The sequence below is a fragment of the Malania oleifera genome, chromosome 4, assembly GCF_029873635.1.
Source record: "Malania oleifera isolate guangnan ecotype guangnan chromosome 4, ASM2987363v1, whole genome shotgun sequence".
NCBI lineage: Eukaryota > Viridiplantae > Streptophyta > Magnoliopsida > Santalales > Ximeniaceae > Malania > Malania oleifera.
In genome coordinates, this window is record NC_080420.1 from 100,230,536 (window position 1) to 100,251,329 (window position 20,794).

At 35.7% G+C, this 20,794-nt stretch overlaps 1 protein-coding gene across 5 annotated transcripts; it reads left to right on the forward strand.

The window, feature by feature from the left end:
* The first annotated feature begins 127 nt into the window (after positions 1-127).
* Positions 128-16,019, forward strand: LOC131153113 (putative lysine-specific demethylase JMJ16). Of its 5 annotated transcripts, XM_058105173.1 has the most exons (14): positions 636-911; positions 1,073-1,189; positions 4,123-4,216; positions 4,466-4,770; positions 4,988-5,059; positions 5,381-5,458; positions 5,607-6,125; positions 6,249-6,473; positions 6,810-6,971; positions 9,951-10,319; positions 10,596-11,949; positions 12,061-12,164; positions 13,552-13,749; positions 15,165-16,019. In XM_058105173.1, exons 4-14 carry the CDS (start codon positions 4,471-4,473, stop codon positions 15,483-15,485), a joined length of 3,702 nt encoding a protein of 1,233 aa, XP_057961156.1. In that variant the 5' UTR covers positions 636-911; positions 1,073-1,189; positions 4,123-4,216; positions 4,466-4,470; the 3' UTR covers positions 15,486-16,019. The 5 variants fall into 5 exon arrangements, with proteins under 5 accessions (XP_057961154.1, XP_057961153.1, XP_057961156.1 ...); XM_058105171.1 differs by lacking the exons at positions 636-911; positions 1,073-1,189 and adding an exon at positions 128-331; XM_058105174.1 differs by lacking the exon at positions 1,073-1,189 and having other exon boundaries at positions 637-911.
* The last annotated feature ends 4,775 nt before the right edge of the window (positions 16,020-20,794 follow it).

Sequence of the window (20,794 nt, forward strand, 5' to 3'; positions counted from 1 at the left end):
GTGCTAGTAATATTTTTTTTTTTTGAGTGGCAATACCGTCATTTACAAAGGGAAAAATTAATTTCGGAAAATATAAAGATTACCGACTTATCGTTTCGGAGAATCTAAAACACGTCGAGAAAAATCACGTAGGGAATTTTGCGTTATTTAAGTATTAATGGGGGGCATATTGGTAAATTCACGGGCTGGGTGCCTTCGCCCGGCGCCCCACCGCACCGAATTTATTTAGCCGTGAAATCTTGACAAATCGGTGCGCACTCACTGACTCATTCGCCACGCTGCCTCTCTGACCGGTACGCCCAAACCCAGAAAATTCCTATTTCCCACTCAGGTAAGCCTCGAAAATACCGCCAATTTATCGCGATTTTTTTTCCAATTTATCGTATCAAAACCAAAACACTTTCTCTACTTCGTAACACAATTTTCAGAATTTCAGATTTTTCAATTTTAAACTTGAAAGGTTCAATTTTTATTATTTATATGTTTTATATTTGTATACGTGTGAACGTATGTTTTTATTTTTTTTTCTTACCAAATTGATTGTTTTTGGACCGAATTACCCTTCAAAAACTGTAAAACGCTTTCAGAAACTACTTTGGTTGTTTCATAAAGCCAGGGTAATACTATTAAGTAGATGGGATTTGGACTTTGGCCTGCACCCTAATAAAGCTCTCATTGATTTCTAGCAAAAAACTGAATGGCCCTTAATATAAATCTTTTCACATGACCCTTCTGTTTGTCTAGGGTTAGGGTTTGTATGAAGGAATTTTTTTCTTCTGTTTGCAACAATTTTTGTTCTTCCAGAAATACCCTTTATCTGGGTCTCTCTGAATTTGGTCAATTTTCTTGAAAATTTTGGAGTTTCTTGACATCATTTGGATTGGATAGGGGTTTCTGGGGCAAGAGGAAAGGTGGGTCTTGTTTGTCATATCTGGATTTGTGGGTACCCCTGAGCCCAGATTTTTTTTTTTTTTATTTTCTGTAACAAAAGCGATTTGCAACTGGGTTAGGGTCAGATCTGTTGAATCGCTTTACCCTCTTTGTTCTTTAGTTTAATTTTTCAATTTTTTAGGGTTTTCTTCTTCTGGGTTTCTTGAATTTCGCTTGTTTGATGATAAAGTGGGTTTGGTCAATGACGTTTGAGCTGCTTTAGGTCAAATCCTAAATTCAGATTCTGATTCAAGTATATGTAAGTCTTGAAATTTTTTTTTTATCAGGATTTTTTAATTTTTGAGATTTTTTCTGTAATATTGTTCTTTTCCATATAATTTTATCAGTTTATTTTTTTTTTGGTAAAATTATGATATTTTAAATATTATTCTAATTAATAATTATAAAAAAATTTATTCTGATTAATTCCTAATTGATTCTGTTGCTGTTAACATGACTGATGATGCTGTTCAAATTATTTTATATTTTGGATTTTTGATGTTCAATAGCGATGCCAGATTTAATGATCCAAGTTCTCCAAAATTCTAAGATGAAACTCACCATTAGGATGTGAGGTCTCACAAAATTCAGAGATCTAATTCAGCATGTTTAAATTTTTCTTTCAAAAAGCTTTTATTATTTTTGTTTGGATAATCAGAAATTATGTGCAAACTTAATGTGGGATTTTTATTTAGTTTTTTTTTTGGGTAAAATAGATGAATCTGCCATGCAGTAAAAAGTTATTTTAGTGATAGAGTAAACTAAATCTGACGTACAAAATTTAATTCTGATCCCATTCCAAAATTTACTTTCAGGTTTGATAAATTTTAGTATTTAACATTTAAGTTTACATTCCTGTGCTTCATTTTGTTTTTAAAAAATGAGAACTTTGAACTGTTCTTTGCTTGTTCTGCTATCAGAGCTGATCGTTTGGCTTGTATATATGAATACATTATATATATATATAAGCAATGTAATAAATTGTATGTATAAGTAATGCAATAAGTTACTGTATCAGTAAGGCAATAAAGTTAAATAGTTTGCTGCTTCATCCTGATGCATTATGTGCTCTATTGCAGTATATATTGTCAAAAAAAATGAGAACTTTGAACTGTTATTTTTCTTGTTCTGCTATCCGAGTTGATCTTTTGGCTTGTATACATTTTATGTGTGTGTGTGTCTATATATATAAGTAATGCAATAAATTATATGTACAAGTAATGCAATAAAGTTAACTTGTTTGCTACTTCATCCTGATGCATTATAAGTGCTATTGCAGTATATATAGTGCCCCTCAAAGTAGTGTTTATGCCATGATTACTGTAGTTTACACTATATCATAACTTAATAAGGAAATATTGCATTTTATGTTGATTTTTTTATCCTTATCTAGGGATTTTCTCTCCCTCAAGCCTAGGGTTTTGGAATAGTGAACTTTAATGTGTATTTGATTTTGGGATCCTAGGTGTGACCTGAATTTAGCTTTTTGGGTACTTCTATTTGTGCAACCTTGGGCTTTTTGAGATCTTGGATCAAAGGGATATTGGCAGATTCCTCATGTACATTGCTGATTACCTTGATTCAACTAGGGTTTATATACTTATGTTCAGTGTCATTTTGTCCCACCACATTAAAAATCTCTCTGTTGTTACATATGTAGCTTTGATCCATAGACAACGTTATGTGGTATCTTGCTGGTTTTAGTCTTAAACTCAGGAGTTTCTGCCTAAACCTGCAGCTAATCCTTTGAATCTGAAGTTCGGAGGCATCAAATATCACCTGTATTTGTTGGTGGAGAATTTTGGAACTTGTAGTCAAAGTGTAGCCTTGTAGGAATCCCATTAGGTGGTGGAGGCTGGTGGGTAATTGAATATGAACACTGATTTGGTTTGATGTTTGACATGGCTGCAACATGCTTGAAATTGGTGCGTGGAAAAAATGGTTTCCATATAGTTGTTAACTTGTTCTTGAAACTTCGTGACTCTCTGTGATGAACTTTACCAATATGCCGAAGGCCCAAGACTTCTAGGACATTTTAAATTTTTGTTATAGGAGTTGTAATATTGCACTATGCATACTGCTGGAGGGTCACACTGTGGCTGCAATCCAACCTAGTATTAGGTTGCCTTTTCCATCTAATTATAAATGCATTTTGGTCCTTCAGTTGCTTGAATTTAGGGTTTGGGGTTGGTGGAGATACCAAACTTTCAAACTTACCATTTGGCCAAGGCCCCTAGGATTGATGGAATTCCCTTTTAGCAATTGGGGTTTGTATGTGTGAGAATCTCTTTTAATCAGAGTATCTATTCAGTCACCTCGGATATGGTTATGAAATCCATGAATGGATTTTTTGTGGGATTTTGAGTTATTATTTATTGGATTGGATTTGGCATTCAAGCAGTTTGGTGAAAATAACTGAAGGCAGTTTCATATGATCATTCAGTTGGGATTTGATCTCCATAGGTGAATGGATTTTGAAGGAATAAAGAAACTGTAATAGATACGCATGCACATGCACATGCACATGCACACACACACACACACACACACACACACACACACACACACACACTGGTGTAAGTGATGTGATATTTAGATAATATATTATATGGTTTATATAACTTTTAAATGAAAATTAATAGTACATTGTCATCATTTATTTTAACTTAAATTATAAAAACTAAAAGTTATTTATAGACATTTATATTTTTTTGTAAACACAAAATACAGACAGAGATAAAGAACATTGCTATGACACAATACAGGTGCAGGGACATAGAAACTATTAAAATTTAAAATGTACATGTAATAAGTTTACTGTAGTTTTTTTCCAATGAAAATGTTAATAAGTTTACTTTAGTTTTTTTATTTATTTTAAAAACCGAAAGTTGCAGTCTTTTTTTGGTAATAATCATGTTTTGTAAATAAAATAAAATAAAGTTATATTGCAGTAAGAAATTGTGTTTAAAACATATGAACTAAAACCAATGTTGGTAGATTGTTAAGGATTGCCATGTGGTGCTACAATTACAAAGTGTTATTTTAGTGATTTGCATACACATACACCTTGCGGACTTGGACAGTAGAAATATTGAATTATTCTACTAAATGATGAAATGTTTCTTATTGTCTGTCTTTCTTGCTTTCTTTGTTTCCTTCTTTTAAATATCTCCAGTTAATGATGCTTTGCAGATAGACTTCTTCACTAAAGTATTTGGGGGTATTTGGTGTGGCCTCTTAAGAAGGCTTGAAATTTTTAATTGCAATCCAAGAGGTGTTCATCTGTGTAAGATAATGGTTTCCTTTTCTTTTTTTTATTTTTATTTTTTTATATTTTTTAAATTTTTTTTGGGGTTGGTGGGGGAGGGGGCGGGGGGGGGGAGGAGGAGTTTGAGATGGGGCAGGTGGGACATCTCATCCTATAACTTCTGTTTCTATAATTCTATTGTCTTACATTTATAATTCTATAGTCTTACATTTAAACCTCGACAGTTTCCTTATCATAAGAGCAGATCCTTTTATCTTTGGTTCGCAGGATTGATGGGAATGGAACCTGTTGGAGCTTGTCCTAAGGAAGAGGATATTGAAATTCCAGCAGTTCCGCCAGGTTTTGAGTCACTTGCACCTTTTTACCTAAAGAGAGTGGATGATAGCAAAGATATGATTAGCTGCTCAGCCTCCACAAGTGCTTCGGAATCACAATCAGTCCACATGGAAAATGAGCGTGACATTAATGATGCTGCAAAGGTTACTAGGTCCCTCAGGCGCAGGCCTTGGATAAACTACAGCCGATTTGATAACAGTTCAGATGATGAGTCAGAGATTCAGAAGCCTGCTCAAGTTAGTGATTGTTAATGTGAATGTAGATATTTTTGGGTGTGTGTGTGTTGGTTTTCATGCGAATGGATCTTTGTGTGCGCGTCTAGATATTTAGTTTTGTTATTTGTATTTTTATATGTTTGAACATGTAGTATTTATTGAACACAAAATTTCAGAATATGACATTTCCCTTGTAGAACTGATTTCTCATAATTAATACTTACACTGAATTTTTCAGAATCTCCCTTCAATGCCTCGCCTTCCCAAGGGGGTCATCCGTGGATGTTCAGATTGCAGTGACTGCCAAAAGGTTGGTATTCAAATTACTTTGTCCCTTCTTAAAACCCTTTACCTGGTCTCATCCACTTCAGAAGAAGGTTTTTTGTAATCTCATTTTTTTTTTTTTTCCATTGATAACCTTTCAAAACCTGTAGTTAATCTCAATGCGTTTCATTAGTAATGAAAGTGAAACTTTGCCTTGTAATTGCAATTTGTATTTTGTGATTCACAACAGGCTGGTAAACTGCAACAGTAGTAGAGGCACCAAAGCTTATACAATGATAACTTATCCTTTTAGTTTTTTATCCTAAATCATTTGATATATGTAATGATATTTAGTGTCTTGGGACAGGTCATGGCAAAATGGCGTCCGGAAGATGGTTGCAAACCTGACCTTGAGGAAGCTCCTGTGTTCTACCCCAGTGAAGAGGTCTTCGTTGTTTGTGATATTTGAGTTCGAAATTCATAAACTTCTCTCCAATCTTTGCTCCCATAACTCAGCAAGTTTGGATTTAGAAAAATATTTATTATTATTTTTTATCTGAGAATTTATAAATGAGTTGGTTACTGCTTTACAGGAATTCAAAGATACTTTAAAATATATAGCAAGTATACGTCCTAGGGCAGAAGAATATGGGATTTGTCGCATTGTTCCTCCTCCTTCCTGGAAACCTCCTTGCCCTCTTACGGAAAAACATATTTGGGAGAGTTCTAAATTTGCTACTCGTGTCCAAAGGATTGACAAACTTCAAAATCGGAATTCAATGAGAAAGTTGTCAAAGATGTACAACCATGTGAGAAGGAAAAGGAGAAGATGCACAAGAATGGGGGCAGATCGTGGGACTGCTAGTGAGAGTATTTCTGTTCCTGGTGATTCTGGATTATATGAGGCTGAGAGGTTTGGGTTTGAACCTGGTCCAGAGCTTACTCTTGATGCATTTCAGAAATATGCTGATGATTTCAAGAGTCAGTACTTCAGCAAGAATAAAAGTGCTGCAGATTTGGAAGGTAATGTGACCACACAATGGGAGCCATCAGTGGAGAATATTGAGGGCGAGTATTGGCGGATGGTAGAGAAACCTACTGATGAAATTGAGGTATTATGAACTCGTTGGGGTATCCATTTACTATGTCTTACTTTGTAACTCAGTAACCCCATAACGTTTTCTCCGTCCCTCTCTCTTTCTCACTTCATTTGTTATGCTCGTTTTCTCATCCAGGTCCTTTATGGGGCTGATCTGGAGACTGGAGTTTTTGGGAGTGGGTTCCCAACAATGTCAAATCAAGTCACTTCTGCTTCAGATGACCAGTATATAAAATCAGGATGGAACTTAAATAACTTTCCTAGGCTTCCAGGTTCTGTCCTCTCTTATGAAAGTGGTGATATATCTGGTGTTCTGGTTCCATGGTTGTATATAGGAATGTGCTTTTCCTCGTTTTGTTGGGTAAGAAAAATGGCTTCTTACTAGTAGCATGTAATTTGCTTTTGCTTCCTTATTGTCTGCATAATTTTTGCTGAGGCATGAAGGATGGCATCATTAGTACAAAATTGAAATGATAACAGCTAGAAATGAATGGAAAAACAAAACAAGTAGAGTTTATTTTTTCAGCATATGAAAGAAACAAAAAGTAACAGCAAGGGCTGATAAAAGCAGTGAGAAAAAGAAGGAAAAAAAAAAAGGACGCAGCTTATGTATTTCCTGGAATTGATGAGAATGGGTGACTCATGTAATTTATTATAATGCTGATAATTTATTTCTTTTACTTTATTTTTGAAACAGCATGTTGAAGATCACCATTTATATTCTTTGAATTATATGCATTGGGGTGCCCCAAAAATGTGGTATGGTGTCCCGGGGAGAGATGCCCTTAAATTGGAGGAGGCTATGAGAAAGCATTTACCTGATCTATTTGAAGAACAGCCCGACTTACTTCATAAATTGGTGAGTAGAAAATTATTACTTGACATTGTAGATTGATGGTTTGGAAAGTACATTTGCAGGAAAAATTTAAAGATTATGATAAGTTTGATGGTCAATTCAGGATGTACTTGTTTTCAAAAAAAATATTCAGTATGTTTTTTCTTTAATCGTAGAACTTTTCCCTTATTTGTGTAGCTTTATCTTCTGTAGAATTATTGATATGTGTGAGCCTGTGTGTGCATAGCTTTGACTTTCAAGAGAGATTTGAGAGTTTTATTTTCATTTGTTATTATTGTTATTATTGAATATTGGCTTGTTGAAGTTTTCCTTATGACAGAAAGTCATGCATTTAGGAAGGAGCACATAATGCATTTAGGAAGGAGCACATATTAAAAAAAAAAGTACCACTCAGTACAAAAGCTCCCATGTCATTGGGGCCGGGTGAGAGTAAGATGTATGCGCACAGCCTTATCTCCATGTCTGGAGAGACTGTTTTCATGATTTGAACATCTGCTCTTCAGTTTGAATGTAATACCCTAACCATTGAGTCAAATGTACACTAATGTATGCAGAAAAATAATTCTCTTTTTTCTCAATGACGAGCAAATGCACACACTCACATTCGTAGGCATTTTTATTCACAATGATAGGTGTTAAATGCTCTGGGAAGCTTAAATTGCAGCATGTTCTTCTTTTGATTTGTCAAACTTTGGAAAGCTTGTTACAAATCTATGTAACAGAGGGTTGATGAACTTTTTAGAGCAGTTTCACCTTCGCCACATGAATTGGGAATAGAACAGGAAAATTTGATGAGTTAGTTGCTTGGTGCACTGTTGCCAGAATCTGTGTGCTCAACTGGAGCACAGTTATTGTTTTCTCTCTCTTTGATTTCCGTATATTTATTTTGTATTGTTGTTAATCGTGGAACATGATGCACTTCTACTTATTTTCTGGGCTTATTTATAAATTATTGCCCCTATATCTCATGAATCATCAAACAGGTATGTGGTATTAACTTGAATATATTCTATGAATCGTGTCGTCACTTGGGGATGTATATGGACTCAAACATGGAACATGTATACGAGACATATGTGGTATATGGAAAATTCTAAAAATTTAGGATGCAGCACACTAGGGATACACATTATCTGATAAGTATATGATACTATAATCTTAACATGTTATGTGTGGAAACTATTAAGTTTTTATAATTTATATAGTATTACATATAAAAAAAAATAGAATCCAACGTAACCGTGTTTGCATTTTCCTCTTTTATTTTATTGACAGTCTCAATTTATCACATATTCTGTTGTGTAAATGTCAAGAAGTTTATTTTAGTTTTTTTTTTTTTCAATTTTAAAATTTCAAAACCAAATTTGTCATTGTTTTTTACTTCTTTTTTATAACTATAATTTTTCATGTATAAAATGGAAGAAAACCATATTGCAACGTGCCATTATGCATCTGAAGTTTGTAAAACAAACTTTGGAGGATTTTTTATCTTCTTTGAGGAGCCCTTGTCCTCTCTTGCTTGAATCTTCTCTCTCTCTTAATATATCTTCACTTTGGAGGAGTATCTAAAGAGTGTGGGAGAGGTGTTCCCCATAAAAAAATATATTTTAAAATTGTGGGTACATTATGAAGTGTTGGATACATGTTGGAGGAGTGAACTAGGAAGTATTGGTGTTTAACATAGATATGACATGGACGGTTCAAACTTATGGAGGTGTTAGTGCTACATAGGTGACACATGTGATCTCCCACTTCTTTTTATGTCTTGCAAACTCTATTATTTCCTGTGAAATTCTTCTTCATAGGAATCTTTCCAATCTAGATTGTGGTAGAGGAAACAAGTGGTGGAAAAACTAATCAAAGGGAGTGCCTCTACATGACAAATAAATTTTGATGGTGCTAGCTTCTGAGTTCCTCCAGTCCATATCCATTTCTATGTTGCATGTTCTGCATTCTGCCTCGAATAAGTATTTTAGATAATCAGGAAATTCCACCAGATTCAATAATTTATGATGGATTCCCATCTCCGAGGAGGCCCAGTGGTATTCATAGTTGGGTCCTTAATTTCTCCACAATATGTTGAATTATAGGTTTAATTTATGACGGATTCCCACCTCTGCGGAGGCCAGCGGCATTGATAGCTGGGTCCTTAATTTCTCCACAAGATGTTGAATTATAGACTTGTGAACACCGCTGAACTAAAACAGTCTGCGGCAGCATAGCTGAACATTTAATTTTGCTCCCTGTACTTCCTCTGCCTCTCAGGTGGAGGGGGGGGGGGGGGAAGGGGGTATGAGAGCCTTGCGCGCTGGGAATTACATTTTTATAATTGGAAGGTGAGCCAAGCTAGCATGCAGAGAGTGGGTACAACCTTGCAACAATTTAACAGCCATTTCTACCTCCATTTACTGGGTTATGATGATCTGGAGTGTGCTCTGTAAGAGCAATTATTTTAGGGTGTTATTCTCTCAATTTCCCCTTTCTTTTATTTTTGCTCTTGCTTAAGATATCATCTTCTCCATTGATATGCCCCAAAAATATAGGATATGAAGAAGATGGTGTCCAAGTAGTCCAAACACCTTCACGATTGACAAAATAGCTATGTTGGTGTTGGATACTTGCCCTTGTTGGCATTCCTTTAAACCATAGTATTTAGATGAACTTTTGATATCATATTCTTAGTTGCCATGTGTTCATGTCCATCTTTGTGCAAATAGAATGGAGGCATAGCATCGTTATGCTTTTTTTTTTTAATCCATTTATGTACATGTGATTTCATTATTCTTTTCTTTGTTGGATCTTATATATATTTTTACATAGCTTGCCTCATTTCTCGAGTTCCGATGAATAAATTATCCCAACAGATCATTGCTAATTATATGATTATTAGGGTGGTAAATTTGTTTGGAAATCAAGAATCAAGTACAAAATATTTCCCTGCATTTGTTTGTGAAAATGTGCAAACTTGTTATTTATGTGTAGGTCACACAACTTTCCCCCTCCATACTTAAATCTGAGGGGGTACCTGTGCACCGGTGTGTCCAGAATCGTGGGGAATTCGTTCTGACATTCCCTCGTGCATATCATTCTGGATTTAACTGCGGCTTCAATTGCGCTGAAGCAGTAAATGTAGCTCCTGTTGACTGGTTGCCCCATGGTCAAAATGCCATAGAGCTCTATCGTGAGCAGGGACGAAAGACTTCCATTTCCCATGATAAACTGTTGCTTGGGGCGGCGAGGGAAGCAGTTAGAGCACATTGGGAACTTCATTTACTGAAAAAGGATACTTTGGATAACTTAAGGTGGAAAGATGTTTGTGGGAAGGATGGCATCTTAGCGAAATCACTCAAGGTAACCTTAATTTTCTGTATGATACTAAGAAAATGCGCACAAGAAAAATCTGTGATTTCTTTTTATGAGGCCATTAATGCTGGAGTAGAATTCAGCAGGATTTTATAGTATATGCAAGTAAATAAAGCAATTCATTCAAAAGATGAATAAAATTATGGATTTCTGAAAATTGAAACTTTTTATCCTTCTCCATCATGCCAATTGCAAATATGCTCTCAAATGCTGATGGGTACTCGCAGTGATGCCTTTCTAATGTTTGTTATATCTCTTGGCCAGGCACGTGTTGAAATGGAGCGTGTGAGTAGGGAATTTCTGTGCAATTCTTCGCACGCAGAGAAGATGAAGAGTAATTTTGATGCCACCAATGAGAGGGAATGCAGTCTATGCTTTTTTGATTTGCACCTCTCTGCAGCAGGTTGTCAGTGTTCCCCAGAAAGATTTGCATGCCTTCATCATGCAAAGCAATTCTGTTCATGCTCTCAGAACACCCGATTTTTTCTCTTTCGTTATGACATCAATGAATTAAATATCCTTGTTGAAGCCTTGGAAGGAAAATTAAGTGCCATATACAGATGGGCAAGATTAGATCTTGGCTTGGCTCTAAGTTCTTCCATCTCCAGAGACAATTTCCAAGTTCCAGGTTTTCTTGGTAAATTATCTCATAGCCAAACAGGAGCTGTTTCAGAAAAGATGACTTCAGAATCGATAATAGCTTCATTTAAAGAACTAAAAGGGGAAGAAAACACTAGAGAAACCATAATCAACCCACCAGGGACTGTTGGAGTGGCCTCACAATTGAAAGGGAATCCAGCAGAAGCTGTTTTGGAGGAAGGAAAAGCATCATCTATGTTTTCTGTGCCTTCGAATGATACTGATGCAGCTAATCATAGCTCTCGGTTAAAAAATGATTCATTTGAGTCGTTACCTTCCAACAGCCTATTTTGTAAGCTTTCTCAAGAAGACACATCATACTATGACAACTTGGCTGCAGAAGAAGCTGAACTAAAGAATCATGCAGGACTGAGACGTGCTAATGTTATATACCTTAGTGATGATGAGGGTGAGGAGATCAAAAAGCCAGTTTTGGATAGAGCTAACAAAACTTCCTCTGCAAGACATTTGGAACCTTCTGAGAGGTTGGTGACTTCTGATTGCCAGGCAAGTCTATGTAACCATGATAAGGAGCAGGCCTTGACAACACCAATGACCAATGCCATGGTGATGGGTGAAGGAGATGTAAATTTGTTGCCGGATGTGGAAAAGAATGCTGTTTCGTGCCATGTAGGTTCTACTGGTGCAGGTTTTGAGAAAAATAGGGGCACTGATAATGACATGACAAGGGTCTCAAGTTACCCCATGCATACACAGCCTTGTGGCAGTGGAAATTTTTACGGGGAGAATAAAGTTGAAAGAATGGGATTAAATGCCAGTTCAAAGTCAGTGGATGATGTCCAAACTGTCTCAGGAAGCCCATCTTGCTCTCAAAATAATTTGGACAGATACTTCCGCCAGAAGGGTCCTCGCATTGCAAAGGTAGTGCGGAGGATCAACAGGAATGTTGAACCTCTGGAATTCGGAGTTGTATGCCCTGGCAAGCTATGGTGCAGTAGTCGAGCCATTTTCCCCAAGGGTAAGCCACATAACTGGTTACTTCATAGCTTACTTTCTGATGCAGATATTTACTTTAAAATAAATAAAGGAGTTGTGTAATCTTTTTATGCATTTTTATTCTGTTTTGCAGGATTTAGAAGTCGAGTTAGGTACATTAGCATTTTAGATCCCACAACTATGTGTAATTATTTGTCGGAAATTCTGGATGCTGGAAAGGATGGACCTCTGTTTATGGTAATTGAGATTTAGCTGTGATTTGGAACTGCTAAGTTCACACCATTTTTTTAAAAATAAAAAATTCCATTTTTCTTTGATGCGTATTCAATTTTATCATGTTTCTAAAAATAGAATTATTTTTTTGTTGGTTTTGCTATTTCTTGCTCCCCAGCCAAATTCAAGTGAATTCCCATGACATTTTTGAAAGGTTGCAAGAAAAGGTTTCCTCGTGTTCTTAACTTGTTTGTTTTTCTTTCTCCTGTGTGTGTTGAAATTGATCTTCGATCTTAATACTGTGCTTTAAACCAAACTAAATAGAATTCTATTCCGTTGAATAGAACACATTTCATATAGCAATCTAATTACTTCATACCAAAAAAAAAAAAAAATCAATAATACTGGAAATGCATAGAATTTTAAACAAATGTTCTTTTGTTTTGTTTTGTTTTTTTGTTTTTTTGCTGGGGTTTGCAAATGAGAAATTATGGAATGAACTCAGAAGAAAATGTGAATTTTTATTTCTGAATGTAATAGGTATAGTGGTTGCCTCGTTAGTTTAAACTTCTATAGAGCAAATGGCTCCCCTTACTCTTCAGTGCAGTCTGAGTTCTTACGGTCCTTGTTAGTGAAGCATCAATCCCTTTATCTAGTGTTGGGGCTACATGAATCCTTCTTTTTGGATGGGCAAGTGCGGAGGGGATGGTGAGGCCTTGAATCCCATTCAAATCCCAGGTGGGATGAGCTGTCACCATTCCTTTCTCCCTGTCCACTCTATTAAGGGCCTTCGCTATCAAGCATTCATGCCTTCTTCTCTGCTTTGATCTATTTCCTTATTGACCTTGCATGTTTAACTTGGTTCAAATCACTTGAACATGCACAGATGGGTTAGAATTCTGGCTCTGAAATTCAAACTTCATTTTCTTGTACTTGGGATGTAAATTGTTGAGAATTTCATTTGTTTGTTCCACATTGAAAAAATTGAGTGGATGATGAGTGCTTATATTACATGGTTGGCCCCAAGACCATAGTAGGCTTAAGCTTCTGGGTCAAGTTAGTGTTCACCCATGTGTATCAAGCTCACTCATGAACTCCTCTGGTGCTAACATTTAAGGGGATAAAAGCTTTTTCCATAAAACATTTATTGAAACTTAACTAAATGTTGAATTAGATCTTGATGGAGGTATGTTGATTTTTGGAGCATGCATGCTAGATGTGATGTTGTGGCATAATATTGTGAATTTATGAGGGGACAATAATGATTCCATATGGCCTTGCCTCGTAAATTTTAGACCTTACATGAACACCATGTAATTGCTAGTCAAATAGTGATGTTGATATTCTATCTCTGTTTCAAAAGAAGAGCTGAGAAATGCTTGGTTTATGAATTCTTTGTGTTCTTACTCAGGTTTCTTTGGAGGAATGTCCAAGTGAGGTATTCATTCACGTTTCAGCTTCTAAATGCTGGGAAATGGTGATTGACAGAGTGAATCAAGAGATCACAAAGCAGCATAAGTTGGGAAGAATGAAGCTTCATCCTTTACAGCCTCCTGGGAGTCTTGATGGCCTCGAAATGTTTGGTTTTTCTTCACCAGCAATCATGCAGGCAAGTCCCATATGAACTGATCTTCACTTTTCACCGTGGTGCTACAATCATTTTGCTTTGCAATCTGGGGCAAGTGCTATTCTTCTTTAACTTCCTTGCACTTTCTTTCTATGAAAACATCTCTAGTACTTCAAAATGCATCCAAAACTGTCCTTTGTTGGTCTTAAACTAGGAATTGTAATTTCTGAAAGAAAACCCGGACATGTTTGGTGCCATTTGAAACAGTAATTGCTATAATCATCCTATGTTGAATGATGTTAAAGCTGAGAAATATTTGAAATTACAAAAGAAAACCACTGAACATACTTTATTATTTGGTATTTCTGATTTTGGAAATTTGAGAGTATGGAGAAGGAAATGTCTAAACTATTGTGAATTAAGCTCCATCATTATCTATGGGAACAGAATCACATTCTCGTTAGTGTTTTTTTTCTGGTTGTTTTTTTCTTGTGCTTTCTTAGAACACATTATTGCGATGATGATTCTCAATTGTTTCACTTTGGCTCATTGGTTCATAGAATAGCTATTCCTTAGGAATAAGATGGAATATAGCGAAAATTTTGAGAGTGTAGGTAATAACGATTCCTTTTATGTTCCTTATTATTTCATTCAACATGTATTAGGAAAGGAATAGACTTTCCCATGGTAAATATGGTAAATGTTATTCCTTGTCTTGTCCTTGTTATGGTATAAAGAGTTTCACATTGTTGTTTGCTTTATGCTGTCAATATAATTTATTGTATAACTAATTGTAACTAACCTATTATAAGTTATAACTAATCTATTCCTAGCAATAGACATTTTGCAAACCAAACATATGGTTAGATTATGACTAGTTTGCAAAATGTGTATTCCTAAGGATAGGTGAAAGAAAGCTTTTCATCATAGAGCAGATGACAATGTAAAAAATTTTATCAATCCATTGCATTGGAATAGACAAGGAATGATTATTTTTAAATTTCCTCATGGGAATATCTATTCCGATCACATTCCATCTTTGATGGAATAAAAAAAAAAGACTTTTGAATTGTCTCAATGATGACAACACTTTCTTTTATAAGCTATCAGATCCCTATTTTAGGACAATTCTATTCCTTTTAATAAACTTTCTGTGTACCAAATTGTAACCTTAGGAATTTACTGTGTCCTAAATGTCAGTTGTAAAATTTCTTTGTTCAATAGTTTAAAAACAAAAACACTTAAAATTACCCTTCATGCAAGGTTTTAACCCTGTAGTTCTTGACCCAGTGGAGGTTTTGTAAATCTTGAAAGTTGGCCCATAACCAAATTTCCACATGATTGTAATTTGTATCTTCATCTTTTCATGGCACACATGCTTTTCCATATCTCAAATATTCCATGCTAAATGCAGAAAATTTATTCTGAGTTCAATTTCCCTTCAATTCTTTAAACAGATTATCGAGTCAATGGACAGGAATCGAGTCTGTGCAGAGTATTGGAAATCCCGACCCCAAATGCAGTCTCCACAACATTCTCAATCCAAAGACAGCAGTGAAAGCTTCTTTCTGAATTCCAAGGAACTAACTGATAAAGAGGCATGTGGGAATCAGTCATTAGCCATTGGAGTTGATATGATACTCAGAGGCCTGTTCAAGAAAGCAAACTCGGAAGAATTACGTTCGCTATGTAGCATTTTGAGTGGCAATAATGCAACTGCTGACCAAGGCCTGGTGACTCGGCTTCTCAATGAAGAGATTGACAAGCACCCCAGATGATACTGGTCTCAAAGGGATTTGAAACAATACCTTTCTATGCAGTTTGAACTTTGTAAATTCTGAACACTGCTTTCAGGTTGCTTATTCTTTCATCCTGGTCATTCTCCCATGGACTAATACCATTCCGACAGTTTGTGACAGCAAAGAAGCTGAACGTTCATCTGGTGAATGCCCCTGTTTTTGTAATATGGTGCTCAAAGTCTTCTAGCAGGGGAGTTAACACATACGTCTAAATCTTTATTAGTTTTTTCTCAGTAACACTGATGTGAGCTCTCAGTCTCATTCTCAGTGTACTGACTCATTCAAAATGTTAGAAGATTACTGATTGCGCTCATTGAAAATTAACACCATTTTTTGTATAAATAATTAGTTTTGAGGACTTGCTAGAGATTCACAGAGATTTACATACCATTTAGTTTTCACTTTACCTTTCCTTGAGGGTGATTATGCTTGTAGAGTGAGGAATGAGGATCAAGAAAGTTTACATTTTAAAAAATTGGCATCAATATCATTTCCATACAAGCTTTCATGAAATCCATGCTTATAGTTTCTAAGTTCTTGTTTTTCTATGTTTGTCATGCACAAATGATGCCGCCTTTTTCTTTGTTTACAAAATTTTCATTGTAAGGCCAATATGCGTAAGGTAGAACTCTATAGCAGCCTAGGGAGTTTTTTATATTAGAGAACTCAACCTCAAATACATTTGGAAGGGATAGAAGGTGAACATGAGATTCCTTGGAACAGCACATGCTTTTGCCCTAGCAGATTGGCTTGGTGGACATTTTCTCGGAATACAAGAAATGCTCTCCGTGTCACCGTTTCACTGTCCAAGGTAAGAATTCTTTGTTCTTTCTAAGGTAAGAGTGCTTTGTTCTTTCTTTTTTCTACGTCTGCTGCGGTGAAATGGTTTGTGGAAGCTCGACCCCTTGATGTGCAGTTGTTGCTAAGGCGATAAAAACATCAGTGGAAGGGCTCCAAGAGAAGCTGCAACTTCTTTTGCTACAAAGGTGGGTGGGCTTTTCCTTGATCTGAAAAAAATCTCACTTTATGAGCAATCATTTCATTTGGGACTTTGTGCTTTATCACTTTCTTGGGTTGGTGTATGCTTCTACATGTTTGCAATAAACATTCCTTTGTTGGCTCAAAACCACTACCTCAAGACATGGTTGGTGCATCAAGATGTCAATTTTCATGCTGAACAAGCATGAAAGGTCTTTTCAAAATATTGTTCATACAACGTTTATACCGGAAGTTCTTACAGAACATTGTCCACAGAACTATAAGGTTTTTTCATGCATGTAGAATGTAATGCTTTCAGAAATGGAGGATGAATTTTCCTATCGCAGATTCTGGAAGCATGACAAATAAACTATAGTTGGAGCCTGTATTATTCAGCAGTGCACTGCTTTTGGGGGAACTGTCTAATTGGGCAGTCCTCTTTAGATGTTGTTGGTGTCCTGTGTTAAGGGGCATTGTAGTTCTTTGAAAAGATCGATTGAATTTTGAAGCAGGTGGATGAATTTGGGGCTTGATTATTTGAATTCGTTGTGTTTGAGATGATTATTTATGATTGCGCTTGGGTTGTTTATGATATTTTTTGGGTGAAATAAGCTTGAATCTATTCGGTGGTGGTTGAGGCTGTGGTGCTCATGTGGAGATTTCAATTTAGAACGCTGTGAAAGAAGCATTTCAACTAGAATTACTTCATTGAAGGGATGTTTTGAAATAATCGAGGGAAATCCTTTGATAACATCAATCGGTTCGGTTCGGACCTCCACTTGATTTTTTTTCTTTCATTTAATTCCTATTGGGGTTGTAAGGAAATTATGTTTGGAGGGAGCTTGCATAGAAATATTTTTACGTCTTAGAAGGGTCTGGTTTGGATTTCTTTAGATCAAACTCCAATTCTTTTGGACTTACATTTCGTTGTTGAGTCTCTTCGTGCAACATATTCCTTTGTGGGCTCCTCGTATGTCAAAAAGTCGATCGGGATTTGGCTAGTGCATTTCCTTTTTCCTTTGAATTGTTGATTATCCTCGATAAAGAAAACGCTTTCTACTTATTTATCATGTCCTTATTCCAAATGCCTTATTTTGTGGTTTTTTGGCGTCAGTTGTTTGAACACTTGAATATTATTTAGTCAACTAGGATGGAATTTAAAAAAAAAAAAAAAAAAATTATCTAAGTAAGTTGGTTCATGAATTAATTCTTCATCATAGATGAATACAACTCTTTCTTGAAAAATGGTTATGGTGTTTTAATTATGAAAGCTATCACATGTAGTCATTCTTAGACTTGTCCTCGTAGGATTAGTTCGGAAGCTGAAGTGGTGTTTAATGACACCCGCATGTTTTTGCTTGTGCACATTAAACACGTCCATTAGGGTCGAACCCCCTTCCCTCGCAGCCTATAGTATTTAGGAACAAAGGCAATAAGGGAACCTACAAAGTTTAGGATTAGTACCCAACTACACTAGAAGTTTTAGTGTCCCATCCTTAGGATATAGCTTTTTGAAATTACCTACCAAGGTCTTACATATAGGGGTGAAGAGGCCTTTTTTCCTTTTTCTATGTAAAAGTTGAATGGTAAAAATGGCTTATGGTAGAAGCTATGATGGCTCATCCAAGGGATTGTTTATGTTTTTTTAATCAACACAATTAAAGGATTTCATGTTTTAATCAACATAATTAAGGATTCTCTGTTTTGAATGGACTTTGATAGTACCATGTTTCGGAGCTATGACCAAAGACAATTATGTTGACCCAAACGGAGACATGGGGGGAGGTATTAATTTCTTGATTAACAAATTTAAAACAAATCAAATAAATCAAGAAACTCTTTACAAGTATTTAAATAATTAAAGAGAACAAGCAGAAAAGACCGACCTCTTTATAGTGGTTCGACTATTCAGAATTTACATCCACTCTCTCAAAGTCCTAACTGCCTTGAGAACCTAATAAATCCCTTTGCTTTATACGGAGGCAAGGATACCATACACCCCTTGCTTTTAGACAGAGGTAAGGACACAACAAAACTTGTATACGAAAGCAAGATTGTGTCGAAAGAAAGATTTACAAATGAAGAGCAATGAATCAAAGACTCTCAAATAGAAATTATCAAGGTAATGACACTAGATTTTTTGAACATAGTCTAAAAAAAATGATTAAGATTGAGTAAGAGAAGAATTGATGAGAAAAAGAGTGTTGGAACTTGAGAAAAATGATTCAATATCTTAGTTACTATTCATTGGATGTTAGAGGGCATATATACATAGCGTTTATGGTAAAAAAAGTTGTATTTGTTGATTGGAGTTTGTCTTTTACTATGATTGGTCCAAAAGGTTAGTCGACCTATCACTGGCCATTGTAGTTTTGAATAGACCGTTGGAGTCTCTAAAAGGTAGGATCGATCAACCTATCACTTGGACTAGTCGACCATTCCACTCTCGGGTTGGACCAATTGATTGCCTAACTCTTTGGATGGATTGGTGATCGATCTAGGGGGATAGTCAACCGTTACAGGTAGAGAGCTTAGAACATTCTTCTCATTTTTGTTTGTTTTTTGTTAATTAACTCCTTTTGTACAATTTTTGGGATATTTCCTAAGAGATTCATACATTTTACAACTCAAAACAACTAATACAAAGGGCAAACACAATTTGACTATAATCTTGAAATGTTCTTCTAGCTTTTTCCAATATCCCATCTAAAAGTGTTTAATCCTTGTTTAGCACAACTTAAAATTCAAAGTAATCATAGCTTGTTGTCATGAAAAGTAGGCTGATGAAACCCTAGGGCTAAAAATATCACCTTTTTTGATGGTGATAAACTCCTAATAAGGTCAAAAGACTTCCCCTAAAAACATGATCCATTTAATTACATTTCACAATATTTACTTGTATTTACATTTCATTTTATAATGCATTGTTTTTAATCATTTTCAATTCACAATTGTCAAAGCATTTGATTCAAACATCGTACCCAAATGCTCAATACAACAACATTCTTTAAGAAACCACAATTCATTAACAATCCATTAGGAAACCATATTTCTTAAACAACATTGATTAAACACAAATGGACATCTATTTAAACACAAACATTTACCCATATGAACATATTTTTTCTTACTTCTCCCCCTTATCAATATCAAAGAACAAAAAAGTATGAGAAAAAAAATATAGAAACACATAACCAACCATTGTTCAAAAACAAACCAATTCACAAACTATGATATAGACCTTATGTCCAAATTATAAACTGTAAGAACCCGAACCGTGGTATGTGGATTTAATATTTGAAAGAAGGGTAAAGTGGTAAATTGGGCAAGTTTCGTCGACAAAGCTAGAGTTCGTTGACGAAGTCCCTTATGTTCTCGGCGACGAAATTCAGTGTATCGTTGACGAGGAGATCCCAATGGATTTTGGGAAAAATCAGGAACCTCGGCTCGTCAACGAGGCCACCGTCTCGTCGACGAAGGCAATAGTGGACTTGTCAACGAGGATGCCAATTCGTCGACGAATTCACCCGAGTCAAAGGGTTCTAAATATCCAAAAGGGTTGCTTCCAAGTTAAGTTAGCTTGATTCTTCCTCTCTCTCTCTCAAGAACTTGAAGCTCTCTATCTCTCTCTCTCTCTCTCTCTCTCTCTTGATTTCTTCACCGTTCATCACCTGATTCATAAATTGGACGTTATTGAGAGGATCACGAAAGGATTCTTTACGTTTCTAGCGGATTGGAATTTCGTTTCAAGCGATTTCGAGTTTCAGGCTAAAATTGAGGTAAGGCTCGATTTTCGTTTCTAATTCAAAATATGGGTAGTAGTACGAATTGTAAGCATGTATTGTATTGTGATTTGTAGGTTTTGGGGACTGTAGAGTTCGTAGTTGGAATTCGGGTTAAGGTAAGGGGATTCATTTTATATCAGTTATTTTTGAAATCAGGATCGGTAAGCTTGTAGGCTACGATCATATGTATGTTTTGGTAACGTATTTGGAAAAATCTATCGAGTAAAATATGGGATTTTCGGGTTACAATTTTCAAGAAAATTGGGAATTTCGGGTATCATCTCTGCTTTGTTTGGAAAACCGTATGTTTTGTTTAAATTGTATTATTGAGATGACTATTTTCCATATTTGTACAAACTGTATACTTGAATTGGAAAACGATATGATTTGCCGTAAACCATATAAGTGTGGTATGTATGGATGTATGTAATTGTTCCAGGTATTTTGTAAAACAGTTATGTGGCGGCTAATTACCGTATATTGATATGTATAGGAGTGTGAGCTCCAAAATGATTCCAGGTTTTA

What these genes read in the sequence shown, in the direction of transcription:
- LOC131153113 (XM_058105171.1), top strand. Translation starts at nt 4,471, where the DNA reads ATGGGAATGGAACCTGTTGGAGCTTGTCCTAAGGAAGAGGATATTGAA. An exon ending in ATTGCAGTGACTGCCAAAAG is followed by an intron (nt 5,060 to 5,380) that starts GTTGGTATTCAA and finishes GTCTTGGGACAG; the next exon opens with GTCATGGCAAAATGGCGTCC. An exon ending in AACCTACTGATGAAATTGAG is followed by an intron (nt 6,126 to 6,248) that starts GTATTATGAACT and finishes TTTCTCATCCAG; the next exon opens with GTCCTTTATGGGGCTGATCT.